Below are 26,914 nucleotides of genomic sequence, written 5' to 3'. Positions count from 1 at the left end.
TTTTCCGCTAGATTTAGCGGGTAAAATTTTCCGCTAGATTTAGCGGGGAAATTTTTTCCGCTAAATTTAGCGGGGAAATTTTCCCGGTAGATCTAGCGGGGAAATTTTTCCACTAGATTTAGCGGGGAAATTTACCCATAATGCACCATGCGGTTACGCCGACGGTGACGGCGACGGCGACGCCGCTCAAGCCGGAAACGGGCACCTAAAAGCTGCGCTCTAAAAAAAGAAAAAAAAAAAAAATTTACCCTATCACCACCAACTGTGCACGCTTCGCTTGCTTCAGTTGCTAAATAAATTAGACATTCAACAAATCAACGACACGTTCCGAGTTTAGTGCGTTAGAGAAGACCTCACTGCAGTTCAAAGAAAAGCTTGAACCGGAAGTAATCTGTACAGGCTCTTGAAGCGATGCGAATGCCCCCACTGAAGGCCTTCAAAATTATCATCTGCTAAGCTCCGATGTCATCGAGATAATGAACGACATCACATTGACTCTCGGCAACTCTTGTCTCATTGAGCCACATCACAGTTTACGCCCAACAAACTCGCAACCCTCGACCCTCAACCACGAGTTAAAAAACGAAAGGTACTCCAGCGTTTTCAATATTTTTGCCTGTTGTGTCCTACTGTGTTTATCTTTCACCTTTTCTTCATTGAGTTGTTCGATCTATCGCGTTCAGGCTCCGAAAGCGTTTACTGTCCTTAGGGAAGGAGGGGAGGGGATCGGACCGGTAGCTTACGAGCTTGGGTCAAGGCCGGGGAAGGGGGTTTTGGGGACTTATAGATAGATAGGCTGTCAGCCCCGCCTTGTGGATAAAATCCAAAAGAGAGGTCATTACAACTCGACATTTATCGGGAGGACCCTCAGGATGAGTCCATTCCTCTAGGCTGGTGACGTCTGGTGGTACGTGTTTCCGTCTGATCTCTTCCAACTCTGGGCAAGCCCAAAGGACAGGCACGTATCCAGGGGGGTGGCCCATGGGGCCCGCCCCCCCCCCCCCCCCCTCCCCGAAATCTTCCGTTTTGCTGGGACCTCCTCTCCCTCCTCCCCCTCATACAGCATTTTGTCATGGGCGCCCCCCCAACACCACCTAGAGGAGAAGGCCAGCACACGCCTCCGGGGACGTCACGGCAGCAGGCTGACGAGCGCCGCGCTATAGAGCTGAGCTGAAGGCTTCGCGCGTAGCTTTTACGTCGTAGAAACGCGGGTTTTCGCTCTATTTATTTTTTATGAGCTAGCATGAGAGCTGTGAACGCCGAGTGATATAAAGAACCAATTTTAGAACGCAGGAAAATTCTTATAATCTACAATTATTGTAGTGAAATACAAGAAAGTGATATCTTGAGACAGATGTGTTATTTTTTTTAAGCGATAAACTTGGTGGTGTAATTATCTCTGAACGACATGGGACTTGTGTAATAAAAAATAATCCCTATGAAATGACAATAATCGAAGTAGTAGGACCAGATAAAATGAACTAAAGTAACAATTGGAAAAATAATGCAGATGCATTCATTTCATTTATTCACCTCAAAGGCATCCAAAGACGCATTACATCAGGGGAAATTAAAAAAAAAAAAGACAAAATAGTAATTGAACATAAAAAAGACACCAACAAAAAGAAAATGTCACACACACACACAAAACCGCTTTTTAGCATGTTATTGTTATGATGCAGTTTTACAAATCAAAGTTCAGTTACACAAATTGATGCACTTTTTCAATGAAATGGGATATCTCTCAGTTACAATATGGTCAGGTAGTTTGTTCTAGTCAGTGTTGCAAAGTACTAAGGAAGAGGAAAGTGTAACTATGGCACTGAAATGGTTCAATCTTGAAGGCATTATCTAATATGAATGATATGAAATGGGCAGCCCAGCACTAAGTAGATTGAAAATTGGAATCTGAGTAATATACATCTTAAAAAAAAAACACAATCAGACTATTTTTTGTCTTCTTTCTGGATTAGGAAGATTTATGCTAGCTTTTAAAGCGGAGACACTAGTTTCTGATGAATAATCACAACATATAAATCTGACTGCTTTGTTCTGAAGATTCGAGCCTCTAGATTACAGGTAACTTAGGAGTGGATTCCAAATTATGCTCGCATATTCTAAAGGTGGGAGGATAAATGTTTTGTATGCGAGTAGTTTTGCTTTAATAAGAGCTAGATCCCTACTGAAAAATCTTATTTGTATGAGAAACTTCTGTGTCCAATAAACACATATGAATCATACAAGATATATAAGAACATATAAGTGCCCTATAAGAACTAGATTAGAATATAAGAAATTTGTAAGAAGTTTCTTATATATCTTATATGGTTATTATATATCTTGCATGATTCATGCGTTTATTGAACACAAGAATTTTCTTGTACAAATGGCTTTTTTCACAAATTAAGTGTTTTTAGTGCACTATTTGTTATTTGCTTAATCCATGATAATGAGTCTGTAAAATACACGCCCAAATACTTGTACGACAGTGAGTGTTCTAGTGGTTCGGAAAGTAACAAGTACTGGGTTAGAGTTTTAGTGGAGGACTTAATTATGGACATTTCTTTGCATTTATATCTGTTAATGTTCATCTGCCACAGGGAACACCATGGTGATATTGTATCTAAATCGTCTTGGACAATATTGTGATTAATAGAGGAGTAACTCAAGCATTAGCAAAACGTCTAATTGTTGATTTAATTGATAATGGTAGGTCATTGATATATATTAGAAACAATAGAGGCCCGAGTACACTACCCTTAGGGACATCTGATGCAACAGCAACGGGACCCAAATTGCCAGACAAGTATAAAAGTAATAACATTCTAAAATTGTGATGTGCTGGTTTGAAAAATGTATTGTACATAGTTTGAAAAATGTATTGCACATAGTTTGAAAAATGTATTGCACATAGTTTGAAAAATGTATTGCACATATTTTGGCAAACTTTTCTTAGACCTGTGATCAACCTGCATAGGTTTAGCAATTCAAAGCACTCTGCCTGTTCAAATATAGTACTTGTTTTGCAGCAAGCAACCTATCTGGTTACTACATCGAAAAACACCTGACCCATTTCTTGGCAATGTCATAATATGAAAACTTCATATTTGCAAAAAAAGTACCGTAATACTCGAGCGTTGCCCCATATGCAGATGTACTTCGACAGTACCGAGTCTGTGAAACGACACAGTTAGGGAGGCTAAAAACAAGTTTTGCACACAAACAGAAGTGGGCATGGGAGCTTGATATTCAAAGTTGCTTGCATTTACAATGCAGAAGAGTCATAAAGAAGAAATTGGTCACCTTTGAACACTGCGAAACGAGCCTCCTGGTATTCATAAGTTCTGAAAATATCCGTCTTCAAAAACCTTTACACACATACATCTTAGATGCTGTAGATTATGTGACACCGAGACACACAATATCTGTGCAGCATGTTGGCATTTCCGTTGTAGCACCACAAGATACCCAACAGACTGCTACAAGGACACCGATTATCTGCACACACACACACACACACAGATCCACCGACTTAAGAGAGCAGTTGCCTTTGCATGAGGATGAAGCGCAGGCATGTTGCTGGCCGGACACGAACTAATTTGTTTAGCCTTGACCCCTTAGCTTTTTTTTTAGATGCTGCACTGGCACTTATAATATTGTTGCCATCTTGCAACAAAGGTTTCTCAGTTGAATGTTTTCACTGCAGTCCAACACATACTTCAGCTCGAACTCACGATGGGTTCATCATCACAGGCGTCAGACATACTCTTCCTTGGTCCGAGTTCGCTTCTTGACATTCATGACGGTTGGCAGCGAGTGTCTTTGATCGAGTTTCAGCTTTTCATTTCTTCTGTTCGGCATTCTTGGCATTAATGCAAACATTCATTTCGCTACAGCATTTACACCAGCTTTGTCTTCCTGTGCGAGCGAACTGTAGCCAACTTGTTTCGTGCTGTCGACGCGGCCTTGCATTTTTAGCCCCTTAGGTTTTTTAAGGTGGTGTAGACTGCACAGCTGGCCACATAGCCCAAAGCCGGGAGGCTGTGCCTTATTGTTTTACAGCCCAGGGCCACATTGCAGGTATACCACGTTGCAGGTAGGGCGTCAAGTATCCGCTCGCTTGGGAAGATCTTTCTAGTTTCCATTGCTAGCTGTAATGACCGTTGACATTGTGCTCCACAGCAGTATTCTGTTTTCATCTTCGCAAATGTGCCTTGTAGACACGTGATATTAGAAGCAAGCCAGTTGCCTATACATTCCGAAGTACTCTTCTAAGGTGTCAGTTTTCAGCTTGTCCCATGGAGGCTGTACAGCAGCCAGAGTTCATCAAAGCAGTATCCGGGATGTGTGACTGCTTCTGCAGGAAATAGAACGAAACAGGAGGAAATCATATTAACCTACAGAAAGGTAATGTAATCAAAAATGGTCATAAAAAAAAAAAGGATAATTCTTTTCTTTAAGCTGAAGTGGTCCCGTATTTGAGAGAAAACACTGGCAGTGTTTTGATCTGGTATTTTGGATCACAAACATCAAAATTATTCTTGCATTTGATGTGCCGAATGCGCAATAATAATAATAATAATGATAGTAATAATAATGCTTATTGCACGAGCACATAGAACCAGGTACAGAAAATAATAATAATTAATAGAGCTTCCTGGTGCGTGGTGGGATTCCTTGGGGAGCCTGAAGCAGCTCCAGCTAAATCTTTAGTATATGGCTCTGGTGTATGGATAAATAACTGATCAATGAACCCTATTCCGGCTTGCGTGCACTCCCAACTACTGCTGAGAGAACCGCTAAAATATAGGTCTTACTAGTTAGTTGCAGCGGATTATTTCTGCGCTCCGATGAGGATACGCAGAAAAGACACAATCTACTTCTGTTGTTGTTGTTATTTAATTGATGTGCTGGTTGCAACCGCGGTAACCTACCACTTGCGTACCTTGCGAAAACATTCCAACCTGAACTCATAAATCGGGTCATTTTTATTTAGTTCTGCATCTACAAGTAGCGCCAGCATTTGAATGTGTTGCTTCCAGGCCACAACCAAATCACTCCCAAGCATGCATTCAGCGAAAAGTAAAAACAAAAAACGAAACCACGATCATAAAAATTAAAAAGTTCTTACCCTGCCATGCCGTCAAGGAGCGAGATCTTCCCATCGATTCGCTGTATAGTCCACGCTTTCGCAGTCATCCTTGCAGAAATTCAAATATGGACACTTTCACATCCACTTTTCCGTCAATGCATGGATAAACAACATCTGTACCGAATGACAGCACCGACCACGCACCGACAACCGAAAAGTAGCTTTCATGGCTTTCACGTCCACACACGAGGCCGCGAGAGGACATTCCAAAATGTGCTCGATCTCACTCGAGAGTTGGACTTCTGACCCTCGGCGTCCAAAAACCTACTCGCGTCCAGAGTTGTTCTAGTTGATTCCTCTAGCCTTATTGTCACGTGACTCAACCCGCAGGAGTAAGTAAAAAAAGCCGTCGAAGAAAGGAACGCGACAAACGACCGTTGGGGAGAAAAAAAAAAAAAAAAAAAACGCGACGCCGTGGCGTTTTTTTTTCTTCTTTTTTTTTGCGCCCCGTCGAGCGCAGAGGGAAACGAAAAAAAAAAAGAGAACGTGTATTGCAAAGAAGCCAACTATCAAGGGGAGCCTTGCGGAGAAGCGCACTACCAGTTCAGCCTACTCATGCCGACGCTTCTTGAAGGGAGAGAGGGAAGCGCTGCGGCTTTCCATCTAGGTGGTGTTGGCCCCCCCCCCCCCCCCCCCCCCCCCCCCCGAAACAAAATCCTGGGCCCTGGCTACGTGCCTGCCAAAGGAGATGATACTGGTCGACAGGAATGACGGGGTCGTTACAGAAATTGCAGTGGGATGCTGTGGGCCGCGTAGACCAACGTGTCATGCGCGCCGGTGTGCACGCTGTGTTTGTTACGATCCTCCGGAGCAGCACCGTGTTTCCCCTGCCCATCCCGCTCGGGAGCGGATCTGCACAGGGAGTCAAGGCCGCCCTCAGGGTCTGTCTCGAAGTTTGTTTGGATAGTTGCTTCGCCTCCTCGGGATCGTAGTCTGGTTCATCGCCGTCTTCACCGAGCTGTGATCTTATAGGTGACTTTGCACACTTTTCGGCTCGCGGGGATATCTAGCTGCGCGCGAGCCTTAGAGTGAGCTTGTTCATTGCCCTGTATGTCCGCGTGGGCGGGTATCCAGGACACTTTGACAGATCGTCTAGTACTTTCTATGGCGGAGACTTGGAGATCTATCGCGTTATTCTTCAATACATCTTCTTTCTTTTCCTCTTCTGTGTTCTGTCCGAGTTGCTCACGAGACTGTTCGCGATAGTCGTGCTCTGATAGCGGTCCACAAACCGCACAACACCACATCATTTGGCGAGGACTACAGCCGGACCTTAACAGTACCCTCTGTATTGGACAGTTTTCTGCTTTTCCCGGTGGAACCATTTTCTTCGCACGATTTAAGTCAAGATGGCGACCATTTCGAACGGCACCATTGGGTGCTGAGAAGCCATCTGGCATCGTCATGGCCTCGGGCGGCAAGGTTCCCCGGAATTTTCGGCTAAGTTGGGACCTCCACCCATTCCATGGGAGCGGTGGATCAATATGTTCGAACGTTATTTGTTGGCAACGGGCGCCTGGAGTATCCTGCATAATGGTGTCAAGCGATGCTGCTGAACAGCCTCGGCAAGGCCGCCAGCAGATTTACGACTCACCACCAGCGCCTGAACCTGCTGTTGATCAGGCGTTAGCACCGCTAGCAGCAGTTGGTGAGCAAGCTGTACGCGCTACCCCTGATGTCTAAAATGAGACCATCACGTTGCTGAAAGCCGAATTCACGGAGCCGACAAATGTGACGCTGCATGAGCTTCAGTTGCATTAACGTAAACAAAGAGAATGCGAGTCTCTTCACGAATTTCTGTCCGCATTACGGACGTTAGCCGTCCAGGCTAATTTTGGAAATCGAACGCAAGATTTCATCTGCAAGCAGTTCATGATTGGGGTCGCATCGACGGAAATTCAAGAGCGAATGGTCCTTGATGCAGCTCTTCCGTTCGACGTAGTAATGCAGACTGTCATTAACCTTGAGTGGTCACGACGCGAAGTTCAAGAATAGGCTAATGTCACCACGTCAACATCCAGTGGAAAGAGCTGTCAAGTTACAGAGACATCAGAGAGCCGCGTCAAAGCCCGGAGACTATCCGGCGAGAGATAGTTCGAAGGGCGTCGAGGGCATTCTCCGGGAACTGGAAGGACACACCGACAGACCACACCAGAGCAATACTCCGCAGCACTCATATTATGAGTCATCGCCGCCATCTCCACAGAGGGCATCATCGCGACCCTTTGCAAGGCCGGGTGCCATCTCAAGGGACACGTTCATAGCACGTGGTTTGGAACCATGCGGGACCTGCGGAGGTAGCGGGCGAAACCCGTATTCCTGCAGACAACAACAATTCATGGACAGGCGTCCAATCATCGTCGGGACTTGAAAGTACAGTTCAACTTCCCACGAGACGGTTCCCAAAACCTACAGGCCTCACGACAGCAAGACGTACAATTTCCGTCGCACGCGCGTCTGTACGAATTGCGGAAATGGAACACACAAACGCCAGAGATACGACACCTGTCCCGCGAGACAAAAATATTTCTACAACTGTGGTCGCCAGGGTCATCGTGACCGTGTATGCCGGAGTATGCGTCAAGATCGTCAGCGATGACAACGCAAGCAAGGGGAGGACGTCTTCTCAGATTGCGATGCCTAAGACGACGACGATTGCGACCCCGAAATTGTATGTCACATTAGTGAATCCTCGAGGGCGAGAATCCACATTAGTGTCAAGGTCTTTGGAACGCCAGTGAAGTTTCTTCTTGACACCAGGTCGTCCGTCACGCTAATGGATAAGACAACGTTCACGCAATGGTTTGCAAGTTACGCCAACGTGGTTGCTCCACGAGCCACATTGTTGAACTACTCCCGTCAGCCCATACAAATCCTGGAGGCTTTCAAAGCGATGGTGATGTTCCGAGAACGGCACGCGCAACTGCTGCGTTATGTCGCAGACCATGGAACCTCTGTTGGGCATGGAGGCAGTCGTGGCGCTCGACGCCCAAGTGAATGGAGCAACTTGGTCTTGCTTTTATACTGAGACCGGTGACACCGGTGAGGCCTCCGCAAGTATGACCGAACAATCTCCACCGTTGTCCTCACGAGTAACTGACAAACAAGTTAATGGTATTAGAATCAGCCACGACCCCGAAGCTGGACGACTCGTCAGTGGCACTGGAGGAAGAGTAGACTGAACCGCTCTCACCTCCAACGGAGGCAAGCGTGGCTCCACACGCGCACCTTCGAGTTAAGCCAGTGTCTACCCCTCCGAAGCTGCCAGCATCCCTTTCACACTTCGGGCATCTTTTTACGCCAGGATTGGGCTGAGTCAAGGGAGTCGTCTGCAAGGTGAAGACCCGCTGCTCAGTAATTCCCGTTAAACATCGGCTTCGGCGCATTCCCCAAGCTTCTCGACAACCAGTTTCTGAGGAAATTAAACGTCTTGAGGAAGCTGCGGTGATCGAGCGCATCAACGCCTCCGAGTGGGTATCACCAATAGTGATACCCACTATTGGTGATACCCGAGTGGGTATCACCAAAAAATGAAAGCCGTTTACAACTCCCTGTAACGCCAAATTAGAGCGCAGCTCTTGAGGAGGAGGAGGGAAGGGTACTGAGGTTCACGTGTTCTCGGGGGGGGGGGGGGGTCACGGTCCCTTGGTGGGGTCACATGACCCCCTCTCCAAGGTCACGTGGGGGTCACGAGACCTAGGGGGCCACGTGACCCCAGAGAAAAGTTTTCCGCTAGAATTAGCGGGGAGATTTTTCCACTAGATTTAGCGGGGGAATTTTCCGCTAGATTTAGTGTTAAAATTTTCCCGCTAGATTTAACAGGGAATTTTTTCCACTAGATTTAGTGGGAAATTTTTTCCGCTAGATTTAGCGGGGAAACTTTCCCGCTAGATTTAGTGGGGAAATTTTTCCGCTAGATTTAACGGGGAAAATTTTTCTCTAGATGTAGCGGGGAAAATTTTGCGCTAAATTTAGCGGGGAAATTTTTCCGCTAGATTTAGCGAGAAAATTTTCCCGCCAAATTTAGCGGGGAAATTTCTCCGCTAGATTTAGCGGGGAAATTTTTCCGCTAGATTTAGCGGGGAAAGTTTTCCGCTATATTTAGCGGGGAAGTTTTTCCCCTTGATTTAGCGGGGGAATTTTTTCCGCTAGTTCTAGCGGGGGAATTTTTTCCGCTAGATTTAGCGGGGAAATTTTCCCGCTAGATCTAGTGGGGAAAGTTTTCCACTACATTTAGCGGGGAAATATACCCATAATGCACCGCGCGATTACGCTGACGGCGACGGCGACGGCGACGCCGCTCAAGCCGGAAACGGGCGCCTAAAAGCTGCACTCTACAAAAAAAAAAAAAAAAAGATGGCATTATTTGAATGTGTGTGGATCTTCGGGAAGTTAACAAAGCGGTAGTCATTGACAGCTACTCGCTTCCTCACATCGAAGAACTGCTGAACGCACTGCATGGAGCGCAGGGGTTCTCAAAACTGGATCTTGCTGCAGCATACCATCAGGTTACACTTCATCCGGAAAGTCGCGATTTAACAGCGTTTGTTACGCACGAAGGACTCTTTCGCTTTAAGCGAGTGTTCTTCCGACCAGCTTCAGCACCAGCAACCTTCCAGCAGATGATGGTTCAGATCTTGCAGGGCTGCCAGGGAGTGCTGTTTTATCTGGATGACGTGGTAGTATTTGGTAAGAACCAACAGCAGCACCTAGGGCGCCTGCAAAAAGTACTTTTGCGCATCTCGGAAGCAGGTCAGAAGCTCAACAACAAATGTGTGTTCGACGTCACAGAAATTACGTTCCTGGGGCACAAAGTTGGTGCTGCCGGGATTTCACCTCTTCAGAAGAAGGTCGGCGCTCTTCGTGCGGCACCGATTCCTACAGGCCTGAATCAGCTACGGTCCTTCTTAGGAATGGTCGAATATTATTCTCGTTTTGTCCCATGCCTGGCTTCTGAAATAGAACCGCTTCGAAAGTACTTGCGAAGGACATCCCGTTCATCTGGGATAATTGGCAGCAGATCAAAGTTCCCAGAGGGTGAAAGTGTTACTGTCCTCTGCACAAACGTTGAAGATGTTTGATCCTGCGCTGCCTATCATCGTTACTACGGATGCTTCAGCTTACGGTATTGGCGCAGTGTTCCAGCAGCGATAGGGACAGGAAATTCACCCGGTAGCATTTGCTTCACGAACGCTTACTGCTCCTGAAAGGAAGTGGTCTGCGGGCGCGCGAGAGGCGCTTGCGTGTCTGTGGGCCTGTGAAAAGTGGCACACATACCTGTGGGGTCGCCACTTCACCCTACAAACAGACCATCATGCTCTCGTTGCTCTCATGGCCACGCGAGGGACCGGACATCGGCCACTTCGTATCACTCGGTGGTCTACCCGGCTTCTGAAGTACAACTTTCATGTAGAGTACCTGCGTGGCGCTGAAAACCAAGTAGCTGATGCTCTCTCCAGACTTCCGGTAGCAGGAGACGAAGGAGGAACGGCGTTTGATGAAGAAATTGTGTCTTTCACCGCTCTAAATGATTAAAGCATATCGAAGGAGCAACTTCAACAAGAGACGGCTGACGACCCCAAGTTGACCGCCGTGATGTCCTATGTCGCCTTGAAGTGGCCTCGACGGCAGGCGTTGGCTCCTGATGAAGCCATCTTTCATGAGACTAAGGACACACTTTCTGTGCACGATTGTCTTTTGTTGCGTGGTGATCAGTTGGTTATTACCTCTAGCATGAGGGGAGCCCTCATCGGCCGAGCGCACGAGGGCCACCCTGATATAGGCAGGACTTCGCCCCGACTCCGAGAGCTCTACTGGTGGCCCGCATGAATACGGAGGTGAAAACGGCAGTCCAGGCCTGTGGCGTTTCTGGGTCTGCTGACAAAAGTGCAAAGACAATGCCAACACCTCTTCAACCTGTGCCTTTCCCTGAGCGACCATGATCGGAGCTTGGCACCGACATTGTTGGGCCATTTGAAACTTCACCGCCAGCGTATTGGTACGCGATCACACTTGAGGACAATTTTTTTTCAAAATGTCCGGAAGTTTGCTTTCGTTCAAACGTCACAACAAGCACAGTGACGGGGTTCCTGCGTCTCATCTTTTCTCGGGAAGGCTACCCGGAAAGTATTATTTCGGACAACGGAACCCAGTTCACCTCCTTAGACTTTAAGAACTTCCTAGCTACACGAGGTATCAATCATCACCTTGTCTCCGTCTACAATCCACAGGCCAACGGACAAGTTGAACGCTTTAATCGAACTTTTAAGTCGTTTGTAGAGTGCGCTTCCCTGGAGAAGTGACCGCTCCACTTTGCCATCTTGTATTACTTGCATGTATATCGCTGTATGCCTCATGCCACGACAGGATTGTCTCCTGCACTCGTGCTGCATGGACGTAAGCCACCCCACCGGCTCTATATAATCGGCCGCCTGTCACCATCGCAGTTCCGGCAAACTCCACTGTAGAAGTTACAACACTTGCGGTGTCGAGTCCAGAGAGGGCAGGAAAGCAGCAAGTGATATACAGACCAACGGCGAGGGGCGAAAATTCCGAAGTTTCAGGTCGACGGATGGGTGCGTGTCAGAAAACCAGGGAAGGTAAAAAAAGGGAGAAGAAGCTTTTGGACCTCCAATGCAAATTGTTGAGCGCGTGGGTCGATGGACCTACAAGCTTCATGATGGACGCATCTGGAACGCTTTCAAGCTTACGGTGGCGGCTCCACCTAAGCAACGCATTGGCAACAAGTTGCCACAAGCAGTGACAAGATCATTTAAGGGGGTGCCTGCAAGCAGTACTATGAGGGGCAGTTCAACGAACCGTCATTCTCATCACGAGTGGCAAGCGCCCACATTCAGGGAGGATGCTCAGCGGCCACAGCAGCAGTTGCGACCGGAAACACCGCCTCCTTTCCCAGTTTGCCAGGAACCTTTGTTGAATGAAGATGTGGCGTCTCCAGATGGTCTGAGAGGATCTGATCAAGCTATAGACCTTTGCAATAAGAGCGCTCTGGCCGCCGTTATTTTGTGAATCGAGCGACCCCTATCAGCCAGAAATTTCTGGCACCCGCCTGAGCTGTGGAAACCCGGTCAGCCTGGACTCCCCACCTGCATTTTGCATTCGGAGTTCGGCGGCTTTTCTTGGAAGTTTTTATTTTATTCGCCTGTTTAGGATGCTTACCCTTTGTATGTTATCTTCCACTGTGAGAACCAGGGAATACTAGGGCTCGCAGCCCGCTCGGCCTTCGCCGGAAACGAACGAAGAGAGCGAACGTCAAGCAGCCCGCGACGCAGGCACTTCGACGTGCTTGGAGGATTATTTCCGTCAAGATAATCTCCAAAAAGCCTTCCCGGCTGTGTTCCGGGTTTTCGCGAAAAATAGCTGATGGGGTCGGGTCCGGGGTGTGGGGACGGGATAGACACGTTCGTTCATTTGCTTTGAAGCTGTGCAAAAAAGCTGCTCTCTTCTACATGTTCCCCAAAACACGCCGGATTCCGTCCGATTGTCGTGAAGTGACTATCGTCGACACTGTATATTGGATATTATGTGTTATTTGAGACCATTCTCAAATCCTGTTCGGATAACGCGGCACCGTGGGGTACGTACAATATATGTTGTTCGATTGATCAGACTCGTTGAATTTCATCTTGTGAGCGGGGAATGCCCATACCATTTGGCTATTATTTGTGGTCAAATATATTGACCTATATAGATTGACACGGCTGAGTGTACGGTGCCGTAAAACGATGAACATAAAATGAAACAAACATTCCAGTTGCATTTGTTCTGTCGCGCACGGAGTCACCAAAACAGCTTTCATTTCTTTGTTTTTGTTCCCAAAAATAGAGCACTGCTTTCTTAAATACCTCTATAAATTATGTTCGCCACAGAACACAAAATAAAAAAAGAAAACGCGGCGATTCAGCCGCTACCAGCGTCCGAAATTGCGCCTACGCAGGCTGCCCCAGCCCACTGACGAGAAACTCCACAGCTCAGCGCAGTCGGGCAACACTGACGTACACTCTCAAAACCAGGGACGCGCGCTGTAAATCGCTTCGTTCGAGACTGCCGCTGGAAAGGTCTATACAAGGTGATGCTCCTTGCCGATCAAAACGAAACCGCCGACCTCCGGAGCGATTTGGAGACTAGAGTCTGTAACTCGCACTTCTGTGTTTTGGATGGAAGTGACCAACCTGGAGACGGATTTATTTTAGTTTAAACGTTTAAATTACCTAGTTTGTTTCGGAAAAGTACATGTTTAGTATGAATGCGTACAATGTAGCCTTGGCCAAGGGTAGCTTGAATAGAATAACAGATGCATTGTGCGGTAACGCTTATTTGTTGTGTAAATTGAGTATGTATATGTAGAGAGTAACTCACGAGACTCTCCACGCGATGGTCATGCTCAGATAGCGGTCCACAAACCGCCAAACACTACAGTGCTCAAAATATTAACTGTCATTTCCGAAATACAAGATAAAAGTTTCACAAAATTATCAGTGTGCAGGCGAGCTGTTGGAAGTTTACCATGACAATTCCAACCCAAGATCAGGGCAGAAGCAGGATCTTTTTTTTTTTTTTTGCAGTGGAAGAGAAAGTTGCTGGGACAAACATTGTCTGCCCCTGTTACTTTCTCTTCCAGTGTGAAGTATTTACTCCTTCTGCCCCAGTTTCGGATGTAAATAATGATGTAAAAGTTTCATCGTCGAGAACAACCTACTAAGGTAAGAAATTGCAGTTTTCCCCCTTTCTCCTTTAGAGTCCCATGCATTCACTTCCTCTATCAAGTGACGGCTGCCAGAGGTGCAGGTCGACCCCAGCAAAACAAGATTCGATCCGCGACCAAGCTCACTACAACAGATATCAGTGATATATTCACCGTCAGCTTAAGAAACGCTAGGCGTGGCCTATCATGACCACGATTCATGCTTTCACTTGGCAAAATGCACCACCTAAATGTACAGGTGCAGCGGCAATAGATTAGCACATGTGACCGATGACCGAAGCGTCGAAATCGCGACACGTGGGACTATTGTTCCCGTGCGCGCCGATAGCAAGAGTGCCAGTCACGTTCCATGGTTCAACGCGGAAGTGGCCGGCAGAAAGCAGCCCATACTAAAGTCCGCATTTCGAAAGCTACCTTATAGCTCAATTTTCTGCCGGCCACGCCCGCGTTGAACCCTGGAACGTGACTGGCACTCTCGCTATCGGCGCGCTCGAGAAGAATAGCGCCGCGTGTCGCGATTTTGTCGCTCCGGTCATCGGTCAGTACTCAGTAGTGCTAATCTTTTTCTGCTGCAGCTGTACATTCGCTGAAAGTTTGAGAGTTCGATGTTCAGGCGAGTGCATTTCCAACTTGTTTTGCAGTGCCAATATCTATGGTAGACACCCTATATAATAAGTACTCGTAATTTAATGAAATTATCAGAGCGTTGATACTTATCGCTTGTCACTGAGCACTGGTTTACCAGGAGGGGACCATGGGCTCAACGTCATTGTTCTGTGTGGGCGGAGCTTCGCTTTTTTGGGCACTGCCCCTTTTACATGTCTTATGAGGGGGAGGGTGCGAATCGAATGGTGGCACCAGCGGCAGTAATGTAGGGGTGAGTTCACCCATGGTGTTGATATGTGTGAGCTGAAGACTGTACCTTCGATGAAGCCCTTATTAGAGTTTTAGACGACGAGTATAGACGCCTTTCACGGGCACCAAACTTGCGCTGCCATAACTGACTTTCTGCTGCTTCGTCGAGATGCCGAACCAACGAAATGTGCAGGAACATATATATCTACGCAAAGCTTGTCTATACACCTTTTCCACACGGGTGCAGCCATCTTCAGTGTCGTTACATCCGGCATACGTTAAAACATAGGTTTAATCTCTCCACGCCGCTGGAAGGTGTTTACGAAAAATGCTTGATTGTCAGAAATTCTTGTTTTGCCTCACATATATATTTTCTCACATATACCAGGTTGCAATGTTTTATTATTTTTTCGTCCCGCATACCAGATACGAACCCTCGTGACTGAGGACGAAAGAAAAAAAATCTACGGAGCGTTTTTTTCTGCCGGACGCCATGTTGAATGCCCAAACTCAGATACGTTTGAACGTACCTGGGTTTGGGCAAAAGATCAAATAAGTTTATTTGCCGATTAATATACACTAGAAATAAAGGGGTGCATGCCATGTGCTCTACTTTTTTCTTGGCTATACCTTTTTATTGTATACAATAAAAAGCCAATAGTTCAAGCATACCTATAGGCATGCTTGAACTATTGGCTTTAGTTTTTGTCGCCCAACCAAACTACGTCATGGCAACCGTCACGCGAGAACGGTCTATAGTCGGTGACAGGTTCAGAGTGAAGTGGAAGCTCCTCCCACCTCTTTCCACTTTTGCAGAGCGAACGCTGGAGAGGAGGTGACCTCCTTTCAAGCGTTCGCTCTGCTAAACTGTAAGAAGGTGGGAGGAGTTCCCATTTCACTCTTAACCTGTCACCGACTATAGACGACAAGAACATTGTGATAAATAGAAGGTCAACAGCTTGTCGTGCGAACACGGTTCTGTAGCGAAGCGAGCAGAATGAAAGAAAACAGAAATAGAGGACAGTTCTTGCGGCGCCCTTACACAGCTCTCTAGGAGGGCGTGATTTTCAATTTAGATGCCATGTCAAGATTTGAGAGGGGCAGTTCGGCTGTCGTGGCATCTGACCACAATAAGTAACATTTTCAACGTTTTACACGTTTTGCATTCCCTGCTTGTGTTGTGAACGGTTGTTTGCAGATTACTTCACTAAACCCTCCTGTGAGGTGTCTTAGCATTTTTCTTTATATGTTTGGTGACGGTTGTGTTCACGCTCGCAGTATATAAGCGATCGTTAACGACGGCGTTCATTTCGACACTACAGTAATGAAAAACATATTGTATTACCCGTTATTCTGCACAAATTGTCATGTTTTCCGAACGAGTCAGTCTTGTCAGGTATTCGTCTTTTTTTAAGCCACTAATATGAGCCGACTATTGCCTGAATGCTAATTTCAAGGAATGTGTAAATACTTCTAGAAAACTGCTTACTGAAATTTTTCTGCTTTGCACCGCAGAGTATGCTGTTCGAGGAGGCGTGTGCACCAAACATAAGTACGGCTTTGTTAAGGACGACGGTCACTACGAGGGAGTGGAGACAGCAGCCGCAATCACGGCGAGACTGTGAGTTATTAGAGCCTGGTTCCCGTTGCGTATCATGGAAAAAACACCGCCCAATACCCCATGGCCGTTCAGATCGTTTCACAGAGTATACCGCTTTTTTTTTACGTTGCTTTATGTTACGGGAGCTTACGTCTTCTAACGTTTCGAGGCAGTGGAACATACGCGCTTCATATGGAGCGTGGCAAGCAGTTCAAGGAGTACATTCGCGCGAGATATAGGAGCATGGATGCTCCGGTGGCTCATAACGTGGGTTTAATGTTATCGGAATTTTTGTTTAATCAATTTGGGGGATGTTTTTCTTTTTTCATTTGAGGTGGTGTTTAATATGTTTCTCGGATACGGTGTTTATTTTCACTGTCCGGCAAGGAATCGGGGTGTAGCGGCGATGGTTTTAGTGTCAGCTGAGCAGGCGACCTTGGACAAATAGAATGAGGTGGTGAATGAACACTGATCTGACGTGCTCGTTAAAGGCTGAGCAGCCTGTAAGCGATTTAGCGAGGACGAGACGAGCGACAGTGACAGAGGCGAGAGTCAGCAGCGACGAGCGACGGAGATTTGTCTCTGTTGCTCTTCGCGTCGCTCGGTTTTTCTATTTCTAGAAGACGTCTCTCATCGCCTTGGTCGCTTTCTCCCGTCGCTTTCATGCGGTCTTCCCCGTAGCGCGAGTTACCGAGTCTACAACGAAGCGGGTCTCCGTCAGTCGTCTTGTTGCTGGCCAAATTGCTTACACGCTGTTTATGCATAATGCGAGTGCCTACACTGTTAGCAAAAATAACACGCCCAGACGTGTAAACCGTTGTCCCATAGCGGACACGTCGAAACGTGTTCGTTTTACACGAGGCCATCTGTGTTTTTCGTCTACTCATGAGGTGCTGTGTAAACTTAACACGCTACACCGTGTCTGCCTTCCGCAAAACCGTTTCGAGCGTGTTCCTTATGAAGCATGGCGGCCAGCGGCCGAGAACAGACGAGAGACGAGCCCAGCGAGCCGCGCGCCTTTCAGCCGAATTGAAAGCACACAGGGCGCGTTAGTTCTCGTTCGATGTCTTTTATACACAGTAAAGTCTCCAAGCGGCGGACGTAGCTACTTGCAAAGGTACGTACGTGTGTTGTCGGCGGCCGGCGGCGTCAATACGCCTCGCAAGTGGGCTCATTTTCGTCTTCTGCGCATGAGAAAGGTAGTAGCGGTGACGTCAGAACGCCGAGCCCTGATTGGCTGATCGCGACCCCCTATCCCAGCGTCGTCTGCTCCTTTGCAACGTCGTCTGCTCGCAACGTCGTCTGCGTCTGTCTTACCTTTCCTGCGACTTTCGAAAGTGCAGGTCTTTACGAGCGAGCTCGACTTCGGAACGTTGTTTTTGTCTAACGACTAGCAGACGCGCATCAAGGAGGGAAGTCAAATGACTCACTGGCGAGGTGTCCCGAAGCGTCGAGGTTTGTTTGCTAAGAACCGAGAGGTGAGCGTGTTAGTGTCCGCAAGTTCCCTCCCAAATACTTTTTCGCTCCTTTCGTGGGCGGCGAGACCCTTCATTCTTTAACGGCGTCGGCGGGTTGGCGCAGTTAACGTCGTCTGCTTTACGTCTGCTAGTCAAAGCGATGACTGCTTTACCTTTCCCGCGTCTGTGGGAGATTCACCGCTTTTTCACCGGCGAGAGTCACCGTTGCCTCGGGAAACAAGGAGATAACAAGAGGAAGAAATTGACCTCTTAATCTAAAACTGAGGTCAGCGGTCAAAGTATAATACGGGAAGGGTTCACAATGGTCGCACGGGCATATTCCATTCAGCACACCAGCCGGTCGTGGGCAGACGGTCGCCGAGTCGCGGATTGCCTGCTAGGCCTAACTGCCGTGCTCGGTTGGTCGCGTTCGGTGGAATCGTGGCTGTTGGAGCTTATCCCGGGTGTTTGTGGATCCAGCGTTCTTGTTCGTCGTGGTCTGTTTCAAGTACTTTTTACTTTTTTCTTGCTGCTTGAAGTCAGGACGCGTGAGAAGCGCACGTAGAAAAATAAACGTCCGTGGGTCATCGCGACCGCGACGCAGTCGGCCATGCTCATTTGATCGTGAGAAGTGTGTAAGACAGCTTCGGAGCTGTCGTAGGATTTCGTTGTAACCTGCGCAAAACTTACGGAAATTTCGTGTCGTGAATACGGATTTGTTCTTAAGTTATGTCTTACGCACATTTTTGGCGTAAGATCGTCGCCTGCACTTCCGAAAGTCGCAGGAAAGGTAAGACAGACGCAGACGACGTTGCGAGCAGACGACGTTGCAAAGGAGCAGACGACGCTCAGATAGGGGGGCCGCGATCAGCCAATCAGGGCTCGGCGTTCTGACGTCACCGCTACCCCCTGCGCAAGAAGCAGACGAACTTGCCCTCCGCATAGCTTCAACGAGCCGCTAGACAAAAAAAAAAAAAGAAAAAAGCGAATGCCGAACTCACATGGATAAATAACTTGAGCAAACTATTGAGAATCGGGCGGTAACTTGCGCCACCTATCGAGATTTCTAGCAGCCTGTTTTAAAAAAAAAGACGAGTCTGTTAACACTGGGAACGACCACGGCCACACAGCAACCCTACATACAACGCAGGCAACAGAGCACACAGCTACACGGCACCGACATATACACAAACACAACAACCGACACAGCGCCCGACACTTCCTACTCGATATCCATTTCTCCCCGCGGCGCATATAAGCTTGACATGTGCGGGTGAGCTCCTTGGTCGCTGACCAGTACAGATTTATAGAAGAATACACAAAACACGGCGCAATGGACAGCCGTGTGTTAAAACGGTTTGCATTTAAAAAGTATGGAGGCAAAATCTATAATGCTAGTCCGTTGCAATAAATAATGATATGTTAACAATAAATCTTAAACCGGTCATGAAAAAGTTATTTTCTTGCTTGACCAGTGTTATGAGCAGTCCGACTAGCATGAATCAGATAGAAAAACAAATTATTGGGATTTTGTCATTACGTATACAATAATAAATGAAAATCATCCTTGCGCAAAGCATTTTTTATATATTTCCGTGAAGGACATCCGGACATCCGCCCAACACTTCACTTCCGCTAGTTGCAGCAGTTGCAGTACGGGAGCAGACGCCTTCACTTTTGGGGCGTTTTGATGCAGTTTGTTGTCGTATGTCGTGTCGGTGTCGAGAAGAGCGGTGGGGCTTGGGAGTTTGTGACCGGTGTTATTCGTGAACACTGGTGTGGGGCGCTGATGCGTCTTTTTTTTATACTGCCACCACCCCGAACTTTGAAGATACACGGGCCCGTAGCAGTGTATTATGCTGAATCGCGAGCTCCTTCTCTGTTGACGTCGCTTTCCTGGTACCACTCGTGGATACTGCAAGCGTTTAAACAGTGTGCACCGTCTCGCCTACATCCCCGGTGACGTACTCGACCTGTTGAAACTTATTGCTTCCGTCATTTTAGAGTACGCAAGGCAGTTATCTTGTTGTTCTGGTTTCGGTTATAAAAGCAAGGCAAAACCCTCGTAGTTCCCGCCCTCAGTACACGTTGGACATCTTCCACACTTTGACACCGGATAACTGAATGAACGAGGATTTACATTCACTTCCGAGGTTACTCTCGCCGCTTCCTCACCGTTGAGCAGCAGGATGAGCTGGCGACAAGCCGCGGATGAAAGGCTGGAGCATCAACAGCCCAAGCGCACTCGGTGCCGATGCGGGCGACGCGGGTTTCTGTCAACCGGGAGGCCAGCACAAACCGTGACCATTCCAGCTCTTCGTCATGACACGGTGTTGCAGAGAGCAGGGTAAAATACAGCTACACGGATCACCGAAGCAAACGACTGCTATCTTAAATCTTGGCTTGTGATTGCGCCTTTGTAGTAGATCATCTTATTCGTTTTGCTGGAGAGACGCAAACGACGGGCGTAACAAAATCGCTTGCATATTCCGCATATCTCACAAAAGCATTTACCCTGTCACCTTGCGAAAAGCGCGAAACACGGAGTCCGCACCGTCCTAAGCTTCCCGTTTTTTACCTGCTTTAGAGCAGTTTGTACCTGCTAGTAGATATCCCTACTGAAACTCAAACAGGGCAGTGCCAGAGAGAAAGAGACAAAGTTGAGAAAGCTTGCTCGCTCTCTAATTTCTCAACTCTCAAGTGATTGTACCATAATAAATGCACCAACGCGTCTTCCAAAATAAAGAAAGAGCACTACGTTCACAACATAAAAAATGGTCTCAGTACATGCATCTGTGGGCAGCTAGGAAAACTTGCCCTTATTTATTCACGCCGCATGATTGCCGCAACAAACTCGTTGCAGGACCGAATCATACTCGAGCGGTGTGCGTCGCTATGCAAACGCAGTCCAACACGAAGCATAAGAAACGGCAGATTTAAGACAACAATCCGGAGTCCATTATTCAATTAAAACAACGTAATTTTGTTGAAAACGCCCGCTGCTTCTTACTCACGGTATGTGTCGGGATACTTCCACAGTTCGAAACGGAACGAGGGAAGATTTACTTTTAAAAACGCTCGCTGCGTCCTCCCGGACCAGCTGGACCGGATCAGCTGACGACGACGGGACTGTACCCGTTGAACCTCCACCACGCAACAAACAATTTGCGCTCCGTGTTAAAAGCGTGGTTCAAACAGACCCGCAATACAAAGCACCGCACCACACACGACGAATGTTTCAGCTCTTTTTCGCATCGCCGGGTTGCACCAAACAGAACGAGATCGCCGAAGTCAACGCCGCGCTGTCGTGAACCTTGGCTTGTGGTTGCGAACTCGTGGACCCTGTGACTCCCTTCGCTTTCAAAGCACACACGACAATTACGAATGCTACTTTCCGTCTTCCAGGAACATCACAGGGGCACTTCTCCAATCACGTCTTCACTGTGTGCTCGCAAACTCCGAAGCTCTATGCGAAGCTTCTCGCGTCCCGTCAAACCAAAACAGTAGCGGCGCCATGCGTACTTGCCAGATTTTCTCCGGTCAAACAAAAACAACGAAAGCCAACCGGCGCTTGCTTCCAGCGTACATCGGCGTTGCGCTTGCGCCGTGGCCAGATCGTTTGCAGTTGAAGGTTGAAGCAAAAACGAAACCAACTGCAATGTCACGTGTTCACATCGAGGACACGCTTTTTATATCCATTTTAACTGTTTGGAACGAATAATTAGACCCATAACTTTATTTGTGGTGTCTAAGAAACTGTTATCAGGACCCCTAAACTAAATACAAACATGGGCGACATGAAGCAAGCCGCATTGCCATCGACCAGAAGATGGCGGCGAGCCCGGTAAGCGTGGGTTTCGCCAACGTCCTGCGACATGGCGCAATTGCTTTTGGTGCATATCTGTCTCCGAGACATGTTTCTTTCCGCGGCATTTGTCTCGACGGTCCTTTCTAAGTGTGTCCCCAAGCATTCCGGTGCTTCGATAGCCGGCAATGCCGCGGTCGTCGCAGGGGGCGATGCGTGTTTTCGAGGTCGGCTACACGGTTATGCGTGTATGACCGAACCAAAACACGTTTTTTACAACCTCGCATGATTTCTGAACGAATTATCCGTTACTCATCGTGTAAATTTATGGTAATTTGTGTAAATGGCGTGTTTTTCACCCCAAATATTCGCCAAATACACGGGACTTGCTAACAGTGTAGGTGGTGAGGGTCTTCAGAGAGTTGGGCGAGGCGACTTGTGGACAAGGGGTTTGTCGGGGCCTTCACCAAAAGGTTCAACATCGTTAAATTCATTCGAAAAATTCTGGATTGAATTCTGTTTCCGGACCCGGGTCCTTCCAGATGCAATTTCGTAACACCTAATACACCCCTCCCCCTTTCCCCTTCTCCCCCTCCCCCCCCCCCCTCCCCGGCGTCCTCTTTTCTGCCAGGGAGTCTATAGACCAGTGTCCGCGCCAATTCCGGGGCGCCGCCATGTTTATCTACGCTCGCGCCACCACGCGGAAAGAACTGGCAGGCAGGGAGGGGGCGCTGCGTTGGCGGCGTTGCTTTGGGTAGCTGGGTGCGGCAGGCTGTCCGAATCCACCGACACATCGTGAAAGATGTCTTCACCAGAAGCCTCTGCGGCCCGTTCTTCAACAGGCAAGATGTCGTGAACATTCGAGAACCCATCTCGATCAAGGAAAATAAGGGAAAACCTTTCTTGTCTTAGATGTTCTCGGTGTCTGCTGACCCTTGACATCCGCGTTTCAGTCCGGGTTCATTGCGTAGTAAATATTTCGCTACCGCTTTCTTGTAGCTTTCAAATGCTTGATTGTTGGCTTCTTGTATACGACATTACATTCGTGGCACGTTTGAGACCGATTTTCGCGATCTGCTTGCCTTTCTGCGGCAGCGCGGCTCTGCCGAGCCGAAATAAGTGGGAGGCGTTCACTTGATCGAACGCAGTTTTAGCGAATGAAAACGAGACCACGACGTTTCATCGAATGACTAGCGAATGGGTCTAGTTACATAGACAGCTCGGATTAGCTTTCTTTTGTAATGTGGCGCCTTGTCTGCCGCTGCGAAGCGGCGTAAACGAGGGCTCCGAGTATGTTAGCACGCGTCCCCCCCCCCCCCCCCCCCACACGCACACACAAACACACACTGCGAGCGTCTGGGTTCGAAACTATTAATTGCCAGTTCTAAAGGATGGTACTTACTTGAAGTGGGAGCTGGAATTCTACGAGGTATCAGGAGACACTTACTATCGGGCAACGAAGCACGGTGCCTGTGGGGGCGGAGTCTAGGAACGCTACTGATTAATATTGTGACAGGCGATCAGTTATGATAGCAGACGAAACTTCGACTCGTTTGTTCAGAAGTTCGCGGTGATATTTTATTAGCCCTCGTTACAGCACACCAAGGATCTTAGGCAGTGAAATTCACATCACGCAGGCTCGTCCGTCGTAGTCAAATGAGCGCAGTCGACGATGAGGTGTAATGAGCTACTAAGCTTCACAAGGAAAATGCGCGTGAGAAAGAGTTTTGAGGAAGTCCAAAACACCGATCCAGCAGACGCACGTACGTACGTTTACTCCGGACTTCATGAACCCGACGGCGCAAGATCAAAGAGCACCGCCGCCATCGCCACCCGGTTTTCTCTGCACTTTGCGCGACGACGGCACTGCAACGGAGGGCACTCGCCTCGGCGTTAACAATCCACGAAATAGATTAATTTCCCACTCTTGAAGCCATTCCAAATGATAAATGAAAATACCTCGGCGTTGTTGAACATCTGACGACACAACCAACACAACTGTGCCGCTGGCTGCGTGAGCCTGACACAAATGTGCCGAGTGCCTGCTCGGCACCGTTGTTGCTCGTGAAGGCCTGCTTATTTGTAGTTGAGACGATGATTCCACATCTTTCGTGGTGCTTGCAATAACTTCGAAGGGCAGGGGAACCTTCTCACGAGGACGTTGAAGACACTCAACACCGGAGCCACCAAAGCCATCGCACAAACCGTCGCCATATTTGCTTCTTCTTCGTCACTCGCGGCGCGGTCAACTCGTCGCGAGATGTTTTCTGGCTCGGCTAGATGAAAACCAACAACGGCAAAGTGGCGTATGGACACACGGCTCTCACATTACGAGCACTATACTCACATACCGCGGTAAACAGGACCGATGCCGGCGAAACGGCAGTCGGCACACCAGCGAAGAAGCCCTCAACGGGAACCGGCGGCGCAGGCCGACGCAGCCCCCCCTCCCCGTGAGCGTCTGGGTTCGAGATTATTGTTCGCTTTTGCTCCTTGCGGTCGAGGCTAAAAAGAGCACTTCCGGACAAAGGTCTATTAGCGGCGAGATGTTTCGGTGGCGCCCTCGTTTGGTTACCTTTCGTGACGTCATTACCTTGTGAACAACAAGTTCGATGGTGTTTGTAATGGGCATGGTGGAAGCCTGAAATCATAGCGCTCTCAAAGCAACACTGCGAACACCATCAAAATTGAAGTTTTACATTCCTCTTACTTCCGTCGATGAGACATCCTTTGCTGACGTCATAGTCAGCATTAGGCCAATTGTGGTGGGCCGACCACAGCGACGCTTTCGATCGCTCACGTCGCTAATAGAACTTACCCCGTGACCAAAATACTTGAAAAAGTGCAGGGAGAAATTTTTTCCCCCAAAACCGGGGATTTCTCTATTCAAGGCCAGCTCCCAATAGACTACTTCCATAAAGCCCTGCATGCAACACGGCGCGCGTTGCACTCTGGGAACTAGTTGGCCAGGGAGGAGGGTGGCATGGTTTCGGTTTCGATCGACACGTCGACAAGAGATTGTTTTCTGGTCCCGAGAGCGTCATTTGTGGTCTCTAAACTAGCCTAAATGGCCAGACCTCGAAGCTTTAGCACAAGCCCGAGACGTATAGCTTGTCTTAACACATGCTTGTTGTATTTTTGTACTTGAGCCTTCCTGTTAGCGCTCCAATCGAGGTATGTGGACGAGCCAGTGCTGGGAGTCTCGACGCTGCGAAACTCGGGTGCTCGGGGATCTTGCTTGTGTACGAATCAACAAGCTGTAGCAAACAATAAGTATGCATATATCGAGCTCGCGCCTTTACATTAGTGTTGTTGATCAGGAAGGTTGTTTGCTTCGTGCGTCCATAGACGAAATATTTCTTTTTGCAATTACTGTTTTTCTTAATGTGCCTGATTATGCGAGGTAAAACTCGGAGGTGCCATTGAAAAGCTCAATTTGAACACACTTCTTATCTCTTATCTGTACTGACACGCAGCACTGCACGAAGTGAAGTCCGCACCCGCTTGCATTTCACTAATATTCAACATCGCGTATGCGCATAAAGTTATCCTGAAATCATATAGGCACATTCGCGCATACAGACCGTTTTAAGAATGCAAAAGTCGAGCACTTGTGTGAAGAGTGTCGCACCGTTCGCCGGAAGTGCGTCAGACGGGCATGAACCGCTATGCGCACCGCATTGGGGTTTATGCCCGTCCGGCGCACGGTGCGACATTCTTCAGACAAGTGCTCGAACGAATTCAAAGCGCATTTGACGGTTGGTAATGGCCATGATATTGGTTATGTGTTTGCTTTCTCTGACTGAGTATGCAAAGATAATTTCAGACACCGTTCCCGGCACAGATCTCGGGCGTCAGTAAAAGCTCGTCCAAAAAGGCTAAGCGAGGAGTAGGGGACGCTTGTTAGGGCCTCCGTCGTAGCTAGCCGATCTCAGCGTTTCCGAAAAGTTAACCTTCTATCAGCATAAAATTTGAGTGGGAGATATATGATGACACGAGGAAGACATCATAGTAACTTTTGTGCAGTAGTGAGGTCGAATTTATTGCGTTTCCTTAAAAGTTCATGCGTAAACGCTGGCCTCAACTTTGATACCCTGTGAGGATGCGGCTTGCTTTTTGCCCAGTGAAGTAACAAGAAGCGGACGTTTGGCAAACAAAATGCGTGTAAGGCTCCAGACGAACAAATTTCAGTTGTAGTTCACTGGTACTAGACGGGATTACTGACATTGAGCTCAAAGATGCACTCGTGGGGTGAGGTGACTAAGCCACGACTTACTACGTTCGCATACGCACGCACAATATCCGGTGTTTCGGGAACCAAGGAAAGTGCCCCGGTCTTCGTTTTGTATCGCTCGTGAATGAGTGTATTGTACGTTCGTGAAAAGTCAGATAATCGAAAACGCAAGCAGCGCGTTCGGTCGCGGCGTGATAGCATGAGATGAAACTGCTCAGTCGAAACCGAAACTGAGTGGCCAACTAGTTCCCAGAGTGCACTGCGTGGTATTTCACCGCGATGGGGCGCGTCGGTTTTGGAAGAAGTCCATTCGGGGTTTCTCGGTTCCTTTCTATTCAGAGAAAATCAATTCGGTCGTATTTATCGGAGTTTATCGGTACCTACCGAAAACACAGAACCCTACTCATAACGTAACGTAAGAAGACGTAAACGAACGCACCCCGTGTGAATGGGTCTTCACGCTCCTGTGTTTACATCTCAGACCGCTGCAGAACGTATGTGGGAACAAAATTCGAATTATATTCTTATTCGCGTTTTCGCATTGTGGTCCTTGCGCCTGCTGGCTGTGCGCGGTAAGTTCAGCTCGCCCTTGCGCTTCACACGTGCTTCAAGTCGTCATAAAATGGACCGATATTAGAGTTTTCGATGACGCTCAGCAAGTTCGCACTTGGAACCACGTGTTCATTTTCAGAAATAAACAGTGTATTAGTCAATTTTATCTCATTGGTTTGCCAATTAGTATGTTTTGTATTGCAATTCCTGACGTCGGCCGTGGCTGGCAATTTGTTCCCGAAGAGTGAATTTTTTTTCTCAAACACCCTATTTTTAAAGAGGTTTGAATACCTTTGTAGAGACACCCGGTATATGCAGACACGTAAAGACCACTAAAATACATAGTTTAGTTGTTAAAAGCAGTATGAACAGAGTTCATATAACAGCTACAGCAGTTGTGTAAATTGCTAACTAAAACAAAGGACGAGTAATTATTTTCAAAGTTATTTTGTTTTTGTTTTTATTTTTGCGCGGGGCGGAACTGAGTTGGCGGCTAGCAAATTGTTTGATGGACCGTTTCCCTATTATGCGTAT

General features: G+C 47.8%; 1 protein-coding gene across 1 annotated transcript in view; it reads left to right on the top strand.

The window, feature by feature from the left end:
* The window catches only part of LOC120837809, a 35,815-nt gene that overhangs the window by 904 nt on the left and 7,997 nt on the right, over positions 1-26,914 (top strand). The window contains exon 3 of the mRNA XM_040207411.2: positions 16,248-16,353. Within this exon, the coding sequence (XP_040063345.2) occupies positions 16,248-16,353 (106 nt within the window). The remainder of the gene's footprint in view (positions 1-16,247; positions 16,354-26,914) is intronic.

The sequence above is a fragment of the Ixodes scapularis genome, unplaced genomic scaffold (genome assembly GCF_016920785.2).
Source record: "Ixodes scapularis isolate PalLabHiFi unplaced genomic scaffold, ASM1692078v2 PGA_scaffold4__175_contigs__length_147842914, whole genome shotgun sequence".
NCBI classification, from domain to species: Eukaryota; Metazoa; Arthropoda; class Arachnida; order Ixodida; family Ixodidae; genus Ixodes; species Ixodes scapularis.
This window is presented reverse-complemented; position numbering and strand designations above follow the sequence as displayed.